This window comes from Corella eumyota, chromosome 7 (genome assembly GCF_963082875.1).
Source record: "Corella eumyota chromosome 7, kaCorEumy4.1, whole genome shotgun sequence".
Lineage (NCBI taxonomy): Eukaryota > Metazoa > Chordata > Ascidiacea > Phlebobranchia > Corellidae > Corella > Corella eumyota.
The window spans coordinates 2,882,514-2,899,157 of NC_137496.1; the positions used below are offsets into that span (position 1 = coordinate 2,882,514).

At 32.8% G+C, this 16,644-nt stretch overlaps 5 protein-coding genes across 7 annotated transcripts; 2 read left to right on the forward strand and 3 right to left on the reverse strand.

Moving 5' to 3' along the window:
- Window positions 1-529: 529 nt before the first annotated feature.
- Window positions 530-3,177, reverse strand: LOC145760135 (inositol-pentakisphosphate 2-kinase-like). The gene has a single exon (XM_082574008.1). It carries the CDS (start codon window positions 2,724-2,726, stop codon window positions 1,218-1,220), a length of 1,509 nt encoding a protein of 502 aa, XP_082430134.1. The 5' UTR covers window positions 2,727-3,177; the 3' UTR covers window positions 530-1,217.
- Window positions 3,178-3,884: 707 nt separating this feature from the next.
- Window positions 3,885-8,433, forward strand: LOC145760133 (polypeptide N-acetylgalactosaminyltransferase 4-like). Its single transcript, XM_082574007.1, has 11 exons — window positions 3,885-4,498; window positions 4,727-5,014; window positions 5,407-5,566; window positions 5,768-5,923; window positions 6,058-6,188; window positions 6,396-6,614; window positions 6,690-6,872; window positions 6,994-7,125; window positions 7,325-7,459; window positions 7,666-7,800; window positions 8,149-8,433. The coding sequence occupies exons 1-11, from the start codon at window positions 4,043-4,045 to the stop codon at window positions 8,257-8,259; spliced, it is 2,106 nt and encodes a 701-aa protein (XP_082430133.1). The 5' UTR covers window positions 3,885-4,042; the 3' UTR covers window positions 8,260-8,433.
- A 173-nt stretch (window positions 8,434-8,606) lies between these two features.
- Window positions 8,607-10,064, reverse strand: LOC145759655 (uncharacterized). Its single transcript, XM_082573503.1, has 4 exons — window positions 9,514-10,064; window positions 9,336-9,429; window positions 9,145-9,266; window positions 8,607-8,615 (listed from the first exon to the last, which is right to left on the reverse strand). Exons 1-4 carry the CDS (start codon window positions 10,057-10,059, stop codon window positions 8,607-8,609), a joined length of 771 nt encoding a protein of 256 aa, XP_082429629.1. The 5' UTR covers window positions 10,060-10,064.
- Window positions 10,065-11,011: 947 nt separating this feature from the next.
- On the reverse strand, window positions 11,012-13,414 carry LOC145759656 (inositol hexakisphosphate kinase 1-like). The gene is made up of 6 exons (XM_082573504.1): window positions 13,235-13,414; window positions 12,940-13,066; window positions 12,470-12,584; window positions 12,034-12,257; window positions 11,630-11,805; window positions 11,012-11,559 (listed from the first exon to the last, which is right to left on the reverse strand). The coding sequence occupies exons 1-6, from the start codon at window positions 13,412-13,414 to the stop codon at window positions 11,089-11,091; spliced, it is 1,293 nt and encodes a 430-aa protein (XP_082429630.1). The 3' UTR covers window positions 11,012-11,088.
- A 1,439-nt stretch (window positions 13,415-14,853) lies between these two features.
- LOC145759880 (uncharacterized) lies at window positions 14,854-16,592 on the forward strand. 3 transcript variants are annotated; one of them, XM_082573733.1, is made up of 5 exons: window positions 14,854-14,964; window positions 15,172-15,248; window positions 15,418-15,573; window positions 15,677-15,995; window positions 16,181-16,592. In XM_082573733.1, exons 3-5 carry the CDS (start codon window positions 15,448-15,450, stop codon window positions 16,324-16,326), a joined length of 591 nt encoding a protein of 196 aa, XP_082429859.1. In that variant the 5' UTR covers window positions 14,854-14,964; window positions 15,172-15,248; window positions 15,418-15,447; the 3' UTR covers window positions 16,327-16,592. The 3 variants fall into 3 exon arrangements, with proteins under 3 accessions (XP_082429859.1, XP_082429862.1, XP_082429860.1); XM_082573736.1 differs by having other exon boundaries at window positions 15,427-15,573; XM_082573734.1 differs by having other exon boundaries at window positions 14,939-14,969; window positions 15,177-15,248.
- The last annotated feature ends 52 nt before the right edge of the window (window positions 16,593-16,644 follow it).

The window sequence follows — 16,644 nt, forward strand, 5'->3', positions numbered from 1 at the left end:
TGTGTGTATAAATTTTAATAAGTTAAATTTTTTTAAATTTCCATTCAGCCAACTGTAAATTAAAAATTATTAAAATATTTAAAAAAATATGTATTAATTTATTTATCCTCGATGTGGGAAAACTTACTTTACAGTATTTACGTACATTCCTGAAAACTAAAATTTAGAACACATTTTACCAAATTTTGGTCGATTTTTTTCAGGAATTGTTTGACATTTTTTACGGGGTTAGGGTAATAGGGTGGTTAATAGTTGAATTTTAAACTTTACCGTTTGCAGCAACAAATCCAAGGGCAAAACTTACCCATAAATACACCATAACAGATTTGGAAACTTACCCAAAATTTTGATAAACATTTTTAAATAAACGTTTTACTTTTAACATTAATATATCATTACTGAATTTATATTGCAATTTAAATCAAAATTCTTTGTCAAAAATTAAAATTAGTTTTTTGATTATTTAATGTCATAAAATTCTCAAAACGAGTAACAAAATATTGATTGCAAATTTACTAACAGCAATATTAAAATATTGCAACGCTTAAGAAATTTAATAGGCGAAAAAGGGAATGTAAATCACTTCTATTCAAATAGGTAGTACATAAAATATCAACTAAGCCTTAATTTAAACATATGGCTTTAACAAAAAACATTTCTAAAAAATCTAAAATAGAACGCATCATAATTAAAATATATTAAAGTGCAATGTAGTAACACGACAATAAACTGTCAAAAATTGTGTAAACGACTTTAAAATTATATTTAATATAGGACACATAAGGTAAAAGAATAAAACTTATAAATTGAAGGTGTTGTGTTTGGCGGTCTGAGAAGATAACGGTTATGCTACTTAGTGTTAGGCCTATAACAACTTCGAAAATGATTGATAAACAACCAGGTGGGTCTAAAGTTCTATGAAAACATATAAACAAATGTTATGGTTTAAACATGATAATCCAACCATGATAAAGTTGATCACGTTTTCTTTCTGGAGTTAGAAAACAATTCATAAAGGTTTTACGTTTAAAATGTCATTTGCATTGCATAAAAACATAGATAAAGATCACTTAATTTATACGGACAAAATTGGACGTTAAATAAATTCTATCTAGAAAATATAAAGAGTTAATTAAACAAAATTATTGACTAGTCATGGTAGAATTAAAATGGAGATGGTGGGCGTGCAATTATATTTACTCGCTATGCGCAGGCGTTTAGTTCCAATTTGAGTTTAAAAAGGTGATTACATCAACTTCCCGCTTGCAATATTTTAAAATTTGGTTCGAAGTTTCTTTGTAAAAGTCGAGCATGGCTATTGATGCGACATACTTATTACCAACCTGGTCGTTAACATAAAACGTGCCTTTAACACTAGGGTTTACATCTTTACAAGTAGTTCTTTGTAAGGAGATTATAACCGAACAGCAACTGAACCCTCGGGCAATTATAAAACGTCGGAGAGTTCGTGCTATTTTAAGCACACCGTCTTTATCTTTTAATTTCTCGTTTGTTTTCGCTATGTTCGTCCCGTTGGCCGCATTTCTCCAAACGTCGTCATTGTATGGGCAATCCAACGACAATAAATCGCAGTCTTCAGGGTGCTCCAGTAAATACTGTGTCCGCTCCCGTTCCATGTCCATGACGTCATCAATTGGGATGTTACGCATGGTTTGCATCGACGAAAGAAAGTCGAGCACACTGATGTCATCAGTGCTATGAGTGACGTCATTGTACTGCTCGGTGTTGGTGCTTGTGGCAGGCGGATGTAATGAATTATTCATTCGTTGGCCACCACCGCTGTCGGGCGTGTTAAATGATTGTCGACAATGCGATCGTGACGTCATCGCGGGTTTAAATCGAGTGTCAGTTGTCACTGGCAACCGTAAAATCTCGCATAAAAGATCAATCAGAATGTCCAAGCCTAACTCGTCGTCTTTTTCATGAAAATACGGCCCAACCTTTTCTGCAAAGTCTTTAATTTTTTGTTCCTCGCCGGTTGAGTTCTTGCCATTTTCGCTAGCGAAATGTTGTTTTTTACGACTCAACGGCTCGTCGTTTACTCTCACTGAAAAATAGCGTTGTGGTGTCGCTATTAAATCCCTTAGCGCCCGTTTCATGCGAGCTACATTTCCTGAGAACAGATCGAAAGGACAGTAATTGGTCTGAGATTCTTTCTGACCTTGTAAAGTGAGGTAGGTGCGCGCCATGCAAAAGAAGCACATTCCTTTTAGCCTGTGATTGCTAATGTTTCTAAGCACTGGAATATAGCACGATTTTGGTCGAATTTCAATGCTTATAATGGGATGCTCAACCAGCACTTGAACACTGCATATATTCTGAGGTAGTTGAAGTAACGAGCGGCAATAATTGGGCATGAATAGGCCATAGGTTGTCGATTCATCTAACTTCCCCCCGTTATGATTTTCCGGTCGTCGTACTTTCATAATAGACGACAAATCGCGTAAAAACTTGGGCGTCACTGCTCTCTTTTCAGCTTTATAGCTGACTGAAAAGTTGTCCATCAGCCTGTAAACAACGTTCTCAAGAAAGTCCATTTCTCGGCTAATCACATGGTTTTCTGTCGAGTGGTAACGGGCGTTGTCGTTCGGTCTTGTGCGCCTTTTTGTTATTTTAGGTAAGCGCAGTATATGTCCATTTCTTACATTGGCAAATATAATGTTGTTATTTCCTTCTGCGTGATAAATCCAATCTGTAGCCAGCATTTTGACTTGCTTGTATTGTCTGTATACATCTACACTATACCTCTTCACAAGCCATTAGTAAAGTGCGCCTAGTACGTTTCTCAGATAATTAACGAAGCAACTTAAAGCGTCTCTCGTCATGCCTAATATTGGCTAACATGTAATTTACGCAGATACCTTCTTCTACGCCACTTCCTTTATGTATACGCAGCACAATTTGTAGCCGAACTACAGCGCGATCTATATGCGTGCAATGAATCAATTCGCACGACCAGGAAACGAATACTACTGAAATATGGTGATGTCAGTCGCAACGCTTCACAAGTTTTTCATTTTTTCCCTGTCTTAGATTCTGTTGTTGTTACCATTCGCTTACTAACTCACGAAACCCACGTAGTCTGGTAGTTGTTTATATTTCATGTTTGCATTGATACGGCGTCATATTATTAACCACAACACATTTAACACACGGTTTTACATACAACTAAATGACTTGTATCATATTATTTCCGCTGATTGATGTTTTAGATAATTTTGAATTGAAACGGTTTTAGAAATACGATACCACACACCACAAGTTATTTTTATTTGAAAATGACGTTATCTTCTATTCAGCAATTTTGATTTTACATACATCATTGTCATATGATATATTTTTAAATAAAATGACGTGCATAAATTTTGTGTTATTTATTATTGTGCAACGTTATTGATTTATTGTTATATTCACTTTTTATAAAAAAAATCAATAAAAATTTTAAAATGATTTATTTATGTCTTTAAAAACATTTAGATTACTTAGATATATTTTTAAAAATATCACATGGGTTTTAGGTAATAGTGACGTCATTTATGACATCACTGCAAAGATAAAGCAAATATAAAGTCGTCGTAGCGAAACCAAAAAAACATTTGAAAAAATGTTCAAAATTTTCTTTTAATTTAAACAAATTTTTGTTAAATTAAAATGTCAAAATATCATAATAATAATTATGTTGTAATATTTTTATCGATCATTTTGAAGTGCACACCATAGCAAAGAGCCCTTCACAGACATAAGCTAAAAAACGAAGTCCTAACGCTGACGTGTTAAAATGTAACTCATTAAAAAATCCCAGACAAAAAAATTCGAGCAACGATGTTTTGATTTAATTAGGATTGATTTTTAGGTAAGGTTAAATAGATAGCTGGCAATTTGTTTAAAAAAACAAGAAGGTAATATAAATAAATATACAACTGTCAAGCAAAATTACAAGTTTACTCCTATTTGGTCTAACTGAACACTTTAATTCAAAATCAAGTTAAGCTTAGAAGAAACCATTGTAAGCACTTGCAAAATGCGGCCTGAACGAATGATCAAAATTGGGGTGAACATTGGCGTTTGCATGTTCTTCCTTCTGGTTCTTTACGTTTTTAACGGAGGAGAGGATTACGACTACGAGCCGAGGGCAAGAGACCACGCCTTAAGTAACTATGATTACTATGTAGACGACATGGGCAAAGAGATCAACGAAGATGACCTGGTCTTGTTTGAAGACGACAAGTTAAACAACGATGAAGATACCTTTCTACACAAGGGTGCAAAAGATAGAAACACGATGGAGGAAATTATTGTCGTGGTGGTGTCGACGTCGGACGAGCCTCGCGAGATGGAGGATAAAAAGAAAGGCATGCAAACGTTAGAGGCACCAGAGGAAGGCAACTCCGAAAATGATGACGTTGACGTATTACGTGATACTGACATTATAATCGATAACATGGTTATTGATAAAAGTGACGATATAGTCGACAAGGTATTGTAATAAACCTGTGTCTGAATGTCACAATTTCTTATATGTCTTTTAATTCATTTCTATCTGCTAGCTTGCTATGTTGCTTTTTAGTAAAGCGCTACCTCAAATGAATCCAATAAACTCGTAACAATTTGTTAGGCATTTTACTTAATAAAGTAAACTTTTTTGTAATTAAAAGTCAAGGTAAATAAACTTTTTGTTTTAAATAAATTTCTCTCTTTGTAACAGATTGGAAATGCATCGATATCAGACTTTGATCTTCTTCAATTAGGAGAGACCGACGCATCCTCCGCCTATTACTCGTCCATAGACTTGCTTCCGTATCTCAAGAAGCCCCCGTCGGAACGGGACGCCCCGGGAGAATTCGGTCACCCTTTCGAGATCCCGAAACGCATGGGACCTTCCGTGGAAAGACAGATTGAACAGGGATACAAGAAACATCATTTTAATGTGCTTGTGAGCGATATTATTTCACTGCATCGAAATTTGGGAGACAAAAGAGAAGAAGTGTGCAAAGTAAGTCTTCTTTATTTTGATTTTAAGCATTCTTTTGCTGACTTTTTTTGTATATCTCTTTGTCCTCGATGTGGGAAAGTCGAATGCGCAACTTGAACATAGGGTAACATCAGTAACTCCGACCCAGTCTCGAGTTGCCTGTGGCAGTTTGGGATATTATAGATTATATTTGCCCAATAAATAAACTGCTGATTAAGTGCTGGCTCAGCAGAAGTTCGTACCGTTTATAGCGCGTTACTCAAGAGCGCTACAGCATAAGGGTCAGTTGGGATTGAACCCACGACTTCATGTGTGGTGTAGCAAGTGTTCCTACCACTACACCACGCTGCCGGTTCACTTAACATTAACATCTTATCCAGTGTTTGTCAAGTAATAAATTTAATTTTTTTTAGACGAATCAATTTCGTAAACCTTTGCCATCTGTCAGCGTAATTATTTGCTACAGAAACGAAGCTGCATCGACTTTACTGCGAACGATATACAGTGTTCTTGAGTCTGTCCCCGGACTTGTATTAAACGAAGTTATTGTTGTAGACGACGCTAGTTACAGAGGCTAGTTTTTAATGATATCTACATTTTTAATAATAACACAATGATCAGTTAGGCCTGCTGGCTAACCGATTTCGGCATTAAAAGTTTTTAACATGGCCTTATTCCAAATGTGGCATATATATTTAACTAATAACTGGGCACGACAATGCCTGTATTAAGATATAAATATTAGTACAAAGACAATATTTATCTTTTCTATAGATGTGTTTAATGCTGTAAATGCCGAGATAGAAGAAGTGGGCTTACAAGATATCGTCAAGGTAATCAGAAATACCGATCAAGTTGGAATAGCCAAAGCAAGGCTTATTGGCGCAGACCTAGCAACTGGAGATGTTTTGACGTTCTTAGACTCCCATTGTAAGTTAGCCATTGTAAGTTACCCATTGTAAGTTAGCAAATCAGTATTGGTATTGATTTCAAGTTTGCAATATGTCAAAACTTAAAAAAAGTGAGTTGAATTTTTTTTTTTAAATTTGAAATTTCTATTACAGGTGAATGTTACGAAGGTTGGATGGAGCCTCTTCTCGAGAGGATCAAGGAAGACAGACACGTGGTGGCGCTATCCGTAATGGAGATTATAAATCCAGATAACTTCAAGTTTTCTGTCACAACCATGCAAAGGGTATTTTTTTTCTAGTTAGTAAAAAGGTTTTATATCAAGAAAATTTGACTCCAAGACTACATTGCCTTAGACTTTCCTGGACAAACAACCTATTAACACCTCCTTTTTTTTCTTTATTTAAATTCTGCTTAAGTTGTTTATTGCTCAAGGCTGAATTGGCAAAGAAAAAAGACCCCCCAGTAATAATGTCTTGACATAAATTGACAGGTTCAGCGAGGTGGTTTTGACTGGACTCTAACCTACAGGTGGTTACCACCACCTCGTGAGAGATTCCAAAACCCCAAGATGGATATGACGAAACCTATTCTCTCTCCTACCATGTCAGGCGGGGTCTTTGCCATCGAGAAGAAATATTTTTACGAACTTGGAAAGTACGACTCGGGAATGAAAATTTTTGGCGCCGAAAATCTGGAAATGTCGTTTCGAGTAAGATTCGTCAACTGAAAATTTTTAACATTAACCAGTATTCACTAAAATTTTAACTTGACATCAATATTTTAGATTTGGACATGTGGTGGCAGTATAGAGATTCTACCTTGTAGTCACGTGGGCCACGTGTTCAAAGCTCGAAGTTCGAATGACGTAGGCATCGACGTCATATTACGTAATAAGAAGCGAGTCGCAGAGGTTTGGTTGGACGAATACAAAGATATCTTCTACAAGAAACTACCAGAAGCAATGCCGGTAATTTTTGTGGCCTTGTCATGAAAGTTCAATTCAAACCGGAGCATCTAAATAGTTTACATGCATCTACTTTTGTTTTTTAGATATTTCAAATATGATTTTGTAATTTATACATTTGCAGGGAAGTTTCGGCAACATAACTGAAAGACAAGAGCTTCGTAAAAATCTTAAATGCAAACCTTTCAAGTGGTATGTCGAAAACATCTACCCTGACTTATATGTACCCGAGTTAAACCCAAGATATAGCGGAGCAGTAAGTTTTTAAAGCTGTTAATTAACATATCTAAGCACTTGGTAATTTAAAATTGTAGGTAATACGTTTAGTTTTATACCGTTTTTCGTAATTAACTTAAAAAAGATTCAATCAGAAAAAATTGTTTTTAAAATTATAAATTATAACTTTTAGTGTGAATTAATATAAATATTTTACCTTGTTGCTATCCTTTTTATAGATTTGTTGTCGCTTCGGGACTTCGACTGATGTTTGTCTTGATACACTTTCTCCCGAGGTTGTCCCAGGTCGTCCTTTAGGTGTTGATGCGTTTAAAGAAAATCTATCCACTCAATATTTTGAATTCACTAAAATGGTAAAAAATATTTTGATGTTAAGTATTATAAAAACCCAGACCAACAGTAAATAGTGTAATCTATACACCGTAACTTATTATATGTGCCTGAAAAATTCCTAATAACTGAATTACAATTCCCATATTAAACAGTACTCTATATGCTTTTTTAATTATATATAATATTCTTCCAGTAATGTACAAAAATATAAACTTTTGTAATTTAGAATGAATTAAGACAGTCTAGTATTCGTGATCTCTGTTTGGCGCATAATAACAACAAACTTGAGATACAAAAATGCAAGTTTCCGTTGGAAAATCGCAAAGGATCACCCCCCAGCCAACAATGGACTGTAAACAAGGTAAGTTCTTCTTACATTATACATCTTAACCTTTGTTCTTGCAGAGTGTTGCTTTTATTTATTTATAACCGTGAAAGGAAGATTTTACGGAAAAGCCCGAAGTAACACTTGTTACCTTAAACTAGTCTTGAACTGACTTTGACAGATTACGATATTATTGATCAAAATGGCCTGATAATTAACCTGCAAAAGTTTGTGCTGTGTATCGTCTTACTTATAAGCACTACATAATGGTGGGAGAAGGAATTAAATCTATTTCCTCAAGCACTTCTGCCAAGTGTTTTATCCTTGTATATCTTGCTGCCTAAATTTTGTAAAAAAAAATAAAAAAAAAACTTTTTTTTCCAGGACGGCAGTATTGAAAATAGTGAGAGCAGAATGTGCATCACAGCTTCTACTGCAAAGGTGTGGCTTGCAAAGTGTGACAAATCTATTCATCAAGTATGGAAGTGGAAATAAGAAATGTGGCATGTGACATATTTGTGGCTCATTAGCAATACAAGGACAAAAAGATTATTCCAAAAATATAGATTTTAAGTAGATTTTAATTCTAGAAGAAGATGCTTAATGTCAAAAAACGTTTCTTGTAGTTGTAAATAAAACTTTTAGCGATTTTTAAATTTTATTATTTTATTCAAATACAACAATAATAAAAATATAATTATCTCTTCAATGCAACAAGAAACTTAAAAAAGAAAACAAAAAAAAAGTTCACAGTAAAAATCACTATCTTTAAAAAGAGAAAACCCAAGTTCCAACCAAATGATTCTTCGCTCTTAATGTTGTATTCCAATTTGCTATTCAATTCATAAAACCTAAAAATAAATAAAAAACAGTGAGAAATTGTCACCGATCATATCTTAACACAAGTCAGTTTAAAAATGTATTTAATCCATTATCTTAAATTAACAGTTGACAGCTCAGTTAACTTGTCTTTAGAATGTTTACGTTTGCCTTCGTTAATTAGTTTTAATAAGAACCGAAGTGACACTCTGATCTAAATTCGGAGCACACAGCAGCTGACACATGATTTCGTGACGTAGCAAGTCACGTGACGACCACAAAAAAGTCCCGCGCGCCAACTGTCGGCCAGGTGACGACGTCACGTGTCACAACACGTCTTGTGACGTGAGAAACCCAATGTGACAATGACAGAAATAATTAGGTATATCAAATTTAAACACTGAGTTTTTCTCACAGTTTTTTTTAAACTACACTTCCTGTATACAAATAATGACATTGACAATAACAATGCCTTACATGTGGTGTTGAACTACCCCTGTTTGGCACCCTTTTTTAATATAATATTCGACTTTAAAGTTTAGATATTCAAACAGCATTTACCTTTCTTTTTTTGCTCATACAAAAAGTGCATATTGAAGTTGAAATATTCCCTGATTCTTCTGTTGTTGTTTTATTTATTAAACAAGGTTGCTCAACCCAACTGTCCGACTTTAACGAATGCCCTGTTAAAATTAAAAATTTCTCAGATATTTTATAATTTTAAATATTTAATAAGGTATTTAGGTTTTTACCTAGATGTCGAATGTAGCTTACAGCCAGACGCAATGTTTCAACTTTAGATAACCTTCGATCTATTGGTTCTGTAGGTATAAGGGTGCGTAGTTTCTGTAACATGATGTAAGAAATTTTTACGTATATGCTCAATGTTTTATTCCAGTAAATCGGAACTTAACTGCAGTATGTGAATACCTGAAATGCGCTATTCACAGTCGGTGCTTTACCGAGTTCTTTTGGAAACGAAGCCTTCCTTCTGGAACCTCGCGGTTTACTACACCTGGTCCCGATTTTATTTCCCCTCCTCGATTTTACGGATGAAATTGGTGACAGAATAAGATTGTTATTGTCCATTTCAATTGCCTGCGTGTGCAGCAGCGTGGTATTCATATCGCCAAAAACTATATTGTTCAACTCTGGCAAACTGTGCGAATTATTTACAAAGTCCATGCCAGGTGTCGACTGGTTCATTTCGAATTTATTGTTTTGATTTTGATTATTAGTATATGACATCACTGGATGTGACGTAACTAGTTGTGACGTCACGGGGTATAACTCTGTAGTCCTGGTTGAGAACATAGACGACAGAGGAGGTAAGGTTTGCATGTTATTGCTCTCAACGCGATTGTAATCCAATTTATTATCTTCGTTTTCAAACGGATTTAAAAATGAAGTCGGTGGTAAAGATTGAAATATTGGAGACAGGGGTTCCAAATCGTCTGTATCGAATGGATAAATCATTGAGGTAAAGGGGTTGTCGACGTCGAAACTTGGCAACCCTGGATTGAGCAAATTCACTGGCGAATTATTTAAACTTGAAGTTTCTTTAAATGCAATATTTTCCGGCATTTTTGATATATTTTGGTTTTATTTTATTTCTAAATCTACGATTCTACATCTAAATAAAATGCCATAAATAATGTTATTAGGCATAACTCAATAAAATACATTCAGTGATGATTTATTAGAACTTATTGATGTCTAAACAATTAAATAATCTAACATTTTTTTCTTACTGCTCATACGAAGTCTAACTACTTATACAACTTACTTTAAAAGCTCATTATTTAATTTTGAAACCAAAGGTTCAGTTTTAACCACATAACTTTAAGATGAACTCGTCTTAAGTCCAGAATGCAACCAAAACAAACTAGCAACAGGCTTGATCACATGACCCTAGTTGTCACGTGGCCCAGCTGCTCACGCGAGCAGCGATGCGTGAAAAGCAAAACATAACGTCCTGCCAATCAAAGTTACAACTGGCCGTCAACTTTTCCAGTGTAGCTGTCGACATTGCGTAATACCAACAGGACATTAACGCTGAGTAACTGAAACCTTAGATATAGTAAAATTTCGCAAAACACAATATGTCGAATGTTAAAATTTGATAGATTTTTAAATTGATATTTTATTTATTAGTGCCGACGTGTTTTTAAGCACAATGTTATAAACCTAACAATAAAAATTAAAAATATTTAATAATTAAAATAGCGTTTATAATTTTCTTGATACATAAATATGGGATTGCTTGGTAAGTGCCTTCACATTATATAAATATTAAAATCTCAATAATTAAAGTTTAGATTTAACAATATTAAACAATTTAAATTTAAATTATACTGTCCTAATTTTTTGAACCTGTTTTAACGACAAATTGCATAAAAATAATTAAAAATTAAAAAAATTGCACAGATAATTATATGTAAAAATAATTAGCCTAATTAAAAAAATTATTCAACTAAAAACACAACGCAAATGTTTTTCTTAATTTCAACTTAATTCGTCTTTCAAAATCTTTTCTAGAACTGATACGAGGTTATCCAAGGCAAACAAGAAATCCGTATCAGGGCCTCGGTATACGTTAGTGTCCTCCATAAAACCTTTAAACGTACTATGAGCAAAGTCGATTATATTCACACCAATTTTTCGCTCACCGGCTGAAAATTTCTGCAAATTTCCGTCGCTCGAATAACCGTTGCAGCCATTTGTGGTATTTCCGTTACTTACTCCACCTTCGTAGGTTAACAACAAAGACCCAGCGTAAAAGCGATATGAATCGAGTTTCGCCAGTTCGCTCCGCAGTGCCAACAAGCGGTCGATCATTAAAGGAATGACATCGACAACAATTTGATTTCCATCGTGTAAAAATTGGGTAATTGCTTCGACAAACCCAGTCGTCAGTAAACCTCGGCCGTAATATTTATCCCGACATAGATAATGACCAGTGGTAACTTGGTAGACCTATCAAAAATAAAAAGATTTACAAAAAATTGTATTTTGTAAAAAAATATTACATGAAAAGTTGGTCTACCTGCATGCCAGCTAAACGTACTCCCAAAGTACCAGTTGTACTTTTCTTAACCAAGTGAATATGCTTATCCTGTTTCTCTCTCGAACAACCAAATCTTTCCATTTGTGTTCCGATTTTTAAGTCAATAATGCTTGGAAATATATAGTTGTTTGTGATGTCTTCCATCAATAGATAAGCTAAAACAAAAAATTTAAAAAATTTAAGAAAAAATAAAGCTTATAGTTGTCGGGCAAATATAATATATGATATTCAAAAATGCCAAAGGTAATCTGGGATTGGGTCGGGGCAACTTATGTTACTGTATTTTAGGTCGTGAGGTCGATCTTCCCACATCGAAGATGATTAAATATATATTTATAATTGTTAATAAAACGTATAGTAAATTTTTGAAATGAATAACTTACATTTTGTAAGTTCAATATCTTTATTCAACTCCAGGTTGTTCACCGGTGTGTTCGCGCTCTCAAGCATGCGGTTAATTTCCTCGTTATGCCTACGCAAAGCCCACGGATTTTTACCCAGCGCCTCGGTAAGTGCTTTCTGGTCTTTGTCAACGGTCCAAGGATGGCTGTTGAAGCCATTCAGGCTTGTATATTCAACTCTGTCGAGTCCTTTGAAAAGAGTTGTCCTAGATGGCAAAATATAAAATGACTTATTGTTAAATGTAGTATAAAAACACGACTAAATTTTTATATATAAACAAAGACCGTATCTTATTTAATAAACCAAATATGACTGTTCAATTTTATAAAATATACTGATGTTTACATATCTTTTACACTCTAAAGAATAAAAGAACTCAAAATTTTAGAGTTTAAAAATTCAATGTGTAATACTTACTTTAAATTGCAGGCTTCTTTATGAGCATTACATCCATGTGACTTCTTTAAGTTATTGTCAGCTTCGTGGAAGTAAAAAGATGTCCCGTCAGCCTCCAGTTTTGCATGTAGAATCCCTATTCACAAATTTTACGTTATTAAGTATTGAAAATTGTAGGGTTCGACGTAACGGGGCGTAATGTGTAGGCGAGCTACGCTCTAAAGTACATGTACGTAGGTTTAGTTGTCCTTGACTTTAGCCTAATCACGCTCCAATACACTTCTATTAATAACAATAGCAGTTCTATGTTTAAGGGATTATATCTTCTATCGAAGTTCGATTTAGAATCATAGGAGAAATATTAAAAATATTACAAACGTATAGTGTGATATTTTCGTCAAATGTTTTTATTTTTATTGTTTGACTGACCATAACAATAGCCTTAGGTAAACCATTTGTTTAAATATTGTTAGTGTCACTAGCCTTCCTACCTTTCAAAATGGGCGTGAACGATTTCAAACTTGCTGGCATAAGTCGATAGAAATTCCATTCCCGGGTTGATAAGCTTTTACCAATAGTATTGGCATCGTACTTTAACATATGAGCTGTGCCACTCACCTGTATTCAACCAAATATTAACAAATTTAAAATTATGTAAACAAACAAAATGATTGAATAAATATGGAATGTAGTTACGAAGCCACGTTGGTATAGAGTTACGTCCAATACAAAAACGTAAAAAGTAAATAGTAAGTTACTGATTAATAAAAAAAAAACACAACATACCTGGTGCACAAAGGGCTCTAAGGTTCTAAGTTTTAATGAACCATTTGTTAGGTTTTCTTTTTCCTTGGGTAGTGGAGAATACAATATAGAATTATTGTTGTTTGTTGTTCCATTTTTAGTAGAGTAATCTCCGTTTTGATGTAAATTTTGTTGTCCAGTAAGATTGTTATTATAACTCATTTTAAAACTGCTAGTTCATTTTCAACGCTAAACAAAGTTAAGATACAAAGTTAAGATCAAAATACAGCACTGTTTAAATTTGTAATTCGTAACTAAATTACAAAACTGTACCATCTGTTTCAGAAATTCCCCCTAAATTTGATCTAATAATAATAATATTTTTTGTGAGCCGTATAATACAATCTCATACATAAACAAACCGATTTCTAAGAATTAAAAATTTCTCTTTTTTAAATTTATTTCATTTCTCTTTCAAAATCAAAAGCTGTACAATCGTTTCTCATAGTTCAAATAATAATCTCTACAACCCTACGTTAACGTTATTTAACATAGGCCTTTAGTGTTTTACTTGGTCTAAGTTTATAACTCTTACAGATATCTAAAGCCTAACAGTACAAAAATTTATCTTTTCTCTTATACCCAAACTGTTTGAGTTAAAGGTTAGGTTAGCAAATATGTGTTCGCATAATATGCCCTTTTACTTGAATGTTGTACCTTTACTATCGTTATTTTTGTTTGCTTAACAAGTATAACGACATAGGAAAACCTGATTAAAAAAACCTATGAACTATATGGAGACCGATCGATAACCCTATCCCTGTGCAATTAATCAATAGCAAACAAACTATTTTATTTGTATTGTAAGATTCTTTTTTAAAGCAGTCTATTTTATTGTAAGCTATAAATTTTATTAGATGTTTTAATACGTTCTATACGCCATGGTTTTTAAAGTAAAGAAAATCTTAGAAGTCATACCTGCTAAACGTTTTTTACGACATAAATATTTTAGAATTGTAAGTTTTAAAACAACTTAATCAATTCTTTGCACAAAAGAAAACAAATTTGTAACTTAAACACGTTTGCTTACTGAAAAGAAATCGATATTTATCGACTATTAATCGATATGTTATATTTGCACAAGTTTTGATTTTAAACTAATGCTATAAAAAGTTATTCCAATTCATTAAAACAACATAAATATTAACAACCCTTTAATTTGTTAAAATCATTAATAATCTCAACAATCTATCAATAATTTTAATATAAGAAAAATAACCTACCTTACCATAATTTTGATAAATTTTGTAGCAAATTGTGCATCCTTTTTTGATAATTTCTTGTCATTAAATGTCAAGTTCGGTGCTGTTGCCTGTCATTCATTTCAGGCCAATGACTTATCTGCAAAAATAAAGATATATGTAAAAAAGGTTCTGCTGAAATATTATTAAGAGCAATAGTTATATTATTTTAAAGTTTGAAAATAAAAAAAATATATGTTAGAACCAATATTAATATACTTTTTAAAATTGTTTCATTGACAGAATAACCTTTTACTTTAAATATTTTTGAAATAATTTTTAAAAAACTTGACATAAAAAAAAATAAAACTTGTCAAGTTATTTGGAAACACTAGTCAGCTGTTGTAGCATGCCGCCAATGTTTTGTTTTTAAAAACAATCAATTTTGTTTTAAAAATGTATGCATGTTACAGCTGAACAAACTGTTTTAAATACGAAAGCAAGAAGAATTTGGAACAATAAATTTTTGAGGTAAGGTTGATAACTCCCAGTGCTGCTTTTGGTAAGCTTTTTTATGTTAAAATATCCTAAATTTGCAGTAAATATTTAAAAAAACAAAACCGTTGAAGTTAGGAGTTTTGAACAACTTATACACTTTATTTAAAATATGTCAGTAAGTTACAGTTTTGTGAATATTGTAGATTTGGCCTTTACATATTTTCTTTTTAAAATAAATAGCAAAGACCATCTATAAAATATCGAACAAAAAGGAATTAAGAATCTTTTGTGAAATCCATTTTCAAGAATTAAAGCAGGTGAACTTATTTCCATCGAAGTCTAATTTATTTTCAGCATGTTGTTAATAAAAAAAATTGCTAGATATTTTGGTATAAGGTTTAAACTGTAAAACATTTATATTAAATTGAAAACCTTGCACAACTTTTTACACTGCTTTTCTATCATTTTATTTAATAATTGTTTCAGTATTTGCAGTAGGAAAATAACAAATTTATTATGGAGTCCTTTCATGGGGTAATCGAACAAAATGCTACAAACCCTTGGTCTGAAAATGAAATTCATTGTTTTGATTTAATTCTTGGCAATCAAGAAATAGAGGATGACAGTTCACATCAACAAGAAGTAATTTTTAAATTATTATTTGAAATAAACTGAGTTAATAGAGCCAATATTGTTTACCCAACTGCCCCCTAAAATTAATTTATTTGTCTGACTCTGTATTTAGATTAACAGCGAACCCAGACTTAGTAAAATTGACAAACAAATTGAGATGCTTCGAGATTCCATGATAACTTCAAGGGAACTTTACAAAACAAAAGCAAAAATCGATGCAAATAAAAACCAAAAACTTGCCGGCAATTTAACAAGTTTGGACTCTTTGAACTCAAAATTTAAAACCGTTAAAGAAATGGTCGAAAAATTGGAGTTGGTTGTTAAAAATCAAGACAAAGTACAAACGATATTGCAACATCCTTATTCTGGTCCTCAGATAAAGATGGATGCACAATATCATGCCTCAACTGTTGAGCTGTTTCAAACTGCATGTAAGTATGTTTTATGATTTATAAATTTTTAATATTGTGTATAAATTATGATAACAGGTAAATTTAAGCCAGTGACAATTCAGACCTCATAAGTTCATTTTATTAAAATGTATAAAAAGAACAAAGCAGTATTTATATCTGAGGTCTATATTTTTTGATCAATCTAATAATATTTGTATCTACAGCAAAGTCTTTGGTTGATTTGAGTGACCAGCTATCACTCATAGACTGGTGTGCCACTGAATCAACTGAGAGCAGTGAAAACGTGAAGGAACGTTTAAATGATCTTATAGGGCGAACGGAAAGCCTGAAAAAGATAGCAAACTCATAATTTTGTTATTGGTGTAACATTTTTAAAATTTGCAATATACCCTTAAATGTATCATTTTGTTATTACATTACCCATTTAATAAATTTAATTATAAAAATACCACTTTAAATTATAAACTTTTAAATGTCATAATTTATTCCTAAAACACTCTTGAATGATACAATAAAAAATATCTTGAAATTAAAGCGTACAAGTATTAGTTTAATTGCCCTTATCCTCGCTATTGGTATATACCATATACTTGTACAGTATCTTTTTAAGTACCACTTTAAACACCAAATCGATCGACTTTTGTTTTTGTAATAAAAAAATATTAAA

Excerpts from the sequence above, each read along its gene's own strand:
- LOC145759656 (XM_082573504.1), bottom strand. The coding sequence starts at position 13,414 with ATGAGTTATAATAACAATCTTACTGGACAACAAAATTTACATCAAAAC. Across the intron at positions 12,258-12,469 it reads AAAGAAGCCTGCAATTTAAA|GACAACTCTTTTCAAAGGAC; the intron begins GTAAGTATTACA and ends TTTGCCATCTAG. Across the intron at positions 11,806-12,033 it reads AGATATTGAACTTACAAAAT|CTTATCTATTGATGGAAGAC; the intron begins GTAAGTTATTCA and ends TTTTTGTTTTAG.
- LOC145760133 (XM_082574007.1), top strand. The coding sequence starts at position 4,043 with ATGCGGCCTGAACGAATGATCAAAATTGGGGTGAACATTGGCGTTTGC. Across the intron at positions 6,873-6,993 it reads AACTACCAGAAGCAATGCCG|GGAAGTTTCGGCAACATAAC; the intron begins GTAATTTTTGTG and ends ATACATTTGCAG. Across the intron at positions 7,460-7,665 it reads ATTTTGAATTCACTAAAATG|AATGAATTAAGACAGTCTAG; the intron begins GTAAAAAATATT and ends TTTGTAATTTAG.
- LOC145759655 (XM_082573503.1), bottom strand. The coding sequence starts at position 10,059 with ATGATTTATCCATTCGATACAGACGATTTGGAACCCCTGTCTCCAATA. Across the intron at positions 9,430-9,513 it reads CTGTGAATAGCGCATTTCAG|AAACTACGCACCCTTATACC; the intron begins GTATTCACATAC and ends ATCATGTTACAG. Across the intron at positions 9,267-9,335 it reads AAGCTACATTCGACATCTAG|GGCATTCGTTAAAGTCGGAC; the intron begins GTAAAAACCTAA and ends TAATTTTAACAG.
- LOC145759880 (XM_082573733.1), top strand. The coding sequence starts at position 15,448 with ATGGAGTCCTTTCATGGGGTAATCGAACAAAATGCTACAAACCCTTGG. Across the intron at positions 15,574-15,676 it reads ACAGTTCACATCAACAAGAA|ATTAACAGCGAACCCAGACT; the intron begins GTAATTTTTAAA and ends CTCTGTATTTAG. Across the intron at positions 15,996-16,180 it reads TGAGCTGTTTCAAACTGCAT|CAAAGTCTTTGGTTGATTTG; the intron begins GTAAGTATGTTT and ends TTGTATCTACAG.
- LOC145760135 (XM_082574008.1), bottom strand. The coding sequence starts at position 2,726 with ATGCTGGCTACAGATTGGATTTATCACGCAGAAGGAAATAACAACATT.